This window comes from Lactuca saligna, chromosome 4, assembly GCF_052625555.1.
Source record: "Lactuca saligna cultivar CGN05327 chromosome 4, ASM5262555v1, whole genome shotgun sequence".
NCBI lineage: Eukaryota > Viridiplantae > Streptophyta > Magnoliopsida > Asterales > Asteraceae > Lactuca > Lactuca saligna.
In genome coordinates this window covers 163,633,777-163,637,850 of record NC_136420.1, presented here as the reverse complement: position 1 = coordinate 163,637,850, position 4,074 = coordinate 163,633,777, and the positions used below count along the sequence as shown (strand labels likewise).

General features: G+C 26.6%; 1 protein-coding gene across 2 annotated transcripts; it reads left to right on the top strand.

Moving 5' to 3' along the window:
* The first annotated feature begins 2,810 nt into the window (after positions 1 to 2,810).
* On the top strand, positions 2,811 to 4,074 carry LOC145038898 (tubby-like protein 4). 2 transcript variants are annotated; one of them, XR_013679622.1, is made up of 4 exons: positions 2,811 to 2,958; positions 3,044 to 3,111; positions 3,245 to 3,296; positions 3,390 to 4,074. XR_013679622.1 is itself a non-coding variant. In XM_078987117.1 (3 exons), the coding sequence occupies exons 1-3, from the start codon at positions 2,827 to 2,829 to the stop codon at positions 3,499 to 3,501; spliced, it is 312 nt and encodes a 103-aa protein (XP_078843243.1). In that variant the 5' UTR covers positions 2,811 to 2,826; the 3' UTR covers positions 3,502 to 4,074. The 2 variants fall into 2 exon arrangements, 1 of the variants encoding a protein (XP_078843243.1); XM_078987117.1 differs by lacking the exon at positions 3,245 to 3,296.

Genomic DNA, 4,074 nt, shown 5'->3' with positions numbered 1-4,074 from the left:
CATTACTGGTGCATACTAAAAGTAGGGTAACTCCTGTACTTACGGGTTTTTTTATCTCCACACCAACTTAGAAACAACTTCATTTCCGTTAGTTTCTCCAAATAATCTTGATTGATTGTAAATGACTTGACTGTTATTTAGCTCAATCCTGTCAAAAATACAATACAACACAATAAGCTTCTATTCCTAATTTTCTAGGATTTAACTTGAAGAAAATGTTATCATGTTTTATTCATATTATATATATATATATATATATATATATATATATATATATATATATATATATATATATATATATATATATATATATATATATATATATATATATATATATATATATATATATATATGAGTTAGGTTCAAATGTTTCAACAAGTATTGTGTGCCTCTAACAACCAATCAGAATTAAGCAAAAATAAATTCAATAATAAATCAAAAAAGGGTATAATAGTAATCTTGGCTACATTTAATTTTGGTAAATATTTAAAACATTTAATGCATGTCCAGAGAAATAGTTTGTTAACCCTAGAAAAACACTCACCATTCGTCCTTAAATTCCTTCGTAAATCTTCACCAATGACTCCTTCATGATACCAGGAAAAGAAACCCTACATGTCGACCATCATCAACCTGTCACACAATACAAATATGAACCCTAATGGTGCCCTATTTCAATTCACATTGATCCCTAAACTCTCCACGGTTCGAGCCCTAAAATCTCCACTATCAATCATCAAGTTTCCAGACCCATGACCACGGATCAATTTCTTCTCCAATCAACCTGTAAGTTTCTTTTTCTTCTAACGAACTCATTTTTTTATTTAATCAATTTTATATATTCGGTTTTGGATAAATGATTTTGTGAACGTCATTTCTGAAAAATCGATGATTGCAATCTGTTTGGATGTATTTCTTTGCATTTTATTTGAACCAAGCCGGTAAGTTCTTTCGGTTCAATTTCTAGTGTTATGAAGGTGTTTGGTGTTTAATACAACTTGTTGAAGGCGTTTGACATTGTATTTAAAGGTAAATCTAGGACAATTGTATAATGCACATAAGGTGTTTGATAAAATGCATAAGATATGGTTCAAGCCAAATTCTCAGTAATTGACTAATTCCATATTTAAAGCATAGTTTCTAGTAATCTTAGACATGGATTTTGTTATATTCTATGTATTCTATCATATTCTATGTATTTTGTCAAAATGTATTCTCTGTTCTACGTATTATGCCATATGTTGTGAGAATGTTTCTGTCATATAACATGTATTCTATCAGAATTAATAGTAACATATATTTTATGTAATATGTATTCTGTCATATAACATGTATTTTGCCCTCTAAATATTCGATGAAGTGCCTAAATATAAGACTCCATCTTTTTTCATTGCAGTTTTAGGATTACATGATTGTATTTCATTTGTTATTAGCATATTGGTTTTTAGCATTTTTTGATGATTTCTTTGTCTATTTATAAGGATCATGGTCTTTGTTAATACATGCCTAGCACCCACATTATTATTCTAACTTCATTAATTCTTTTAGATGAATTTTGGCTTGTTTAATGATAATGCCTAACAAGTGTTTATTGAAATGCCTGAAAGAGATTCTAACAAATTTAACCTTGTGGTATACATTCTATCAGAATTACTAGCAACACATGTTTTATGTAATTGTTAAAAAAATGTAGTTAGTTTGTTTGTGTATTATTTGTCATTCAATTTGTGATTTTGAATTCCAATTTCTATTGTCCATCGTTATTGTATATTAATATTAGCAATAAATACGATACTTTTGAATGTATTCTTTATATTATGTCAGAATGTATTCTGCTAAAATAAAATCTATGTATTCTGTCATATTATGTATTCAACCAGAATATGTAAAGTGATAGTTAATTACAAGTAACATGTTTTTAACCATTATTAGTTTTTTTTTATATAGGAATGGCTGGAAGAATGTGTTGAAAACCTAATAAGAATAACTTGGAGAATGAATAAAGTTTGATCATACTCACAATTTAATAATGTTGTTATTTTATAAGAATTTTATTCATTTTTGTTAATCTTCTTTTAGAATATGTATAATTATATTAAAATGTATAGGGTTTTTAGTCTGTAAGAATATGTATGAATTTGTATTTAATTTCGGATGTATAAAATTATATTAGAATGTTGTTATTTTTCAACCTCGAATTCAAGATTTATGTTATTCTTCAATAATATTCTAATAAACTAAAATTTTGAAAGAACATCATTCTACAAAAAAAAAAACTATTCTGACAGAATAAAATTAGTTATATTTACAAATTACGTTACAATTAAAATTAAATTAATTAAAAAATTCAGATTCTTTAAATTAGGAGAATTAATGATCTCTAAAAATCCGAAAATTTCCTTTTATAAATGTAGTTAATTGTCCAAAATACTTTTTTGCTAAAAATTATGTGATTATAGGGTACATGTTATCCCAATGTAGTATCACACACTCTCAAAACATATTCATTGATCAATTTCATCCGTTGGTCCAGATTTGTGCATTCCGACACACAATAGCTAGTAAAAACAAAATAATCTAATATATATATATATATATATATATATATATATATATATATATATATATATATATATATAACAAGTTGCTTTGCTGCATAGTCAGTCATATATTTGTTTACAAACACTAAAATGCCCCTGTACGCACGCGTTAAGAAATTGAAAGTACAATTTTGTAGTAGAAGGAAATAGAAATAGGATCCTATAAATAAATAAATAAAAGTACATTTTTATATTCCGCGTTAAGCCCTTTTAACTTTAATAAAGTATGAATATTCGTTTGGAAGACTATGTTTTGTTTTTTCAGATCACAAAGCAATATGAGTTGGATTTCAGAAATAGAGGAAAATCAGGACTTAAGGTCCAGAGTTCAATCAAGAATTTCCAGTTGACTTTAGAGGTAAGTAAACTTAAAAATGTACAAAATGAATCGAAGAAACTGAATGACAAATCATGATTTGTGTTTTTTTTTGTTCTTTGTATAGAAAAATGGAAAACCAACAATTTTACAGCTTGGGAGGATTGGAAAGTCGAAATATATGATGGACTACAGGTAAAAGCATATCAAGATTATTTTAAAACTCTAAATCTTCATTTGAATTTTTCATTACTCAAAAAAGTTTTATATTCATTACGATTTTGTGGGAATTTTTATGAAATCCAAATTCTTTTTCGTTTTGTCACAGGGTCGACTTCTTAATTCCTTGACTAACACTCTAAACTTCTAGCAACAACATCGTAATCTTCATTGCTATCTTTAAACTATGAAGACCTTATCATCTTATCTTATAAGTTATTTAATATATTTTTTTTAAAATAAATTCAAAACAGATTTGTGCCTAAGATAGCAACATGGACAGGAAGCTACATGAGTATGAAAGCATGGCTTCCTAAACATCAGTCTATGCAATTGAAGAATACAACTCAGTTTAGAAGATTATAGATTAAATATATTATTTTTAGCACTATATTTACATGAATTTTGTAAATTACAAGAAACATGTTTAAAAATCGTATTTCAAAAACCATTTTAAAGAAGAAAATGAAAGTAGGATGTTGTAATAAATATTTGAATAAAGGTACAAGAAGTAGCATCCTACTTTCAATATTTTTTTACGGCATTGTATTTCAATTATTTTTCTTATTAAGACATTGTTCGTTGAAAAGCCTATGAGTATATGTAAAACATTGTAAAGCTTATTGCTATTTTATGTTTTTTCATAAGACTATGAAATACGCTCCAACACTCGCAACTCCAACACCCTGATTTGTTTTTTAAATATGGACCATTTCCATAATTTTCAATTAAAAAAAAAGACCATTTTGTAAGTTAGAGGGATCATTTTTGTAGAGAACTTTCTATAGGGACAATTCTTGTAAAAATAATTTTGCATAGAAACCTATTCTATAAATGTACTGTTTTTGGTAGTCTTTTCTCTATGTACTAAGGACCATTTCTATAATATTATGAACTATTTTAGAAGTTTAAGGGACCATTTTTATAGAGATCTTTTTT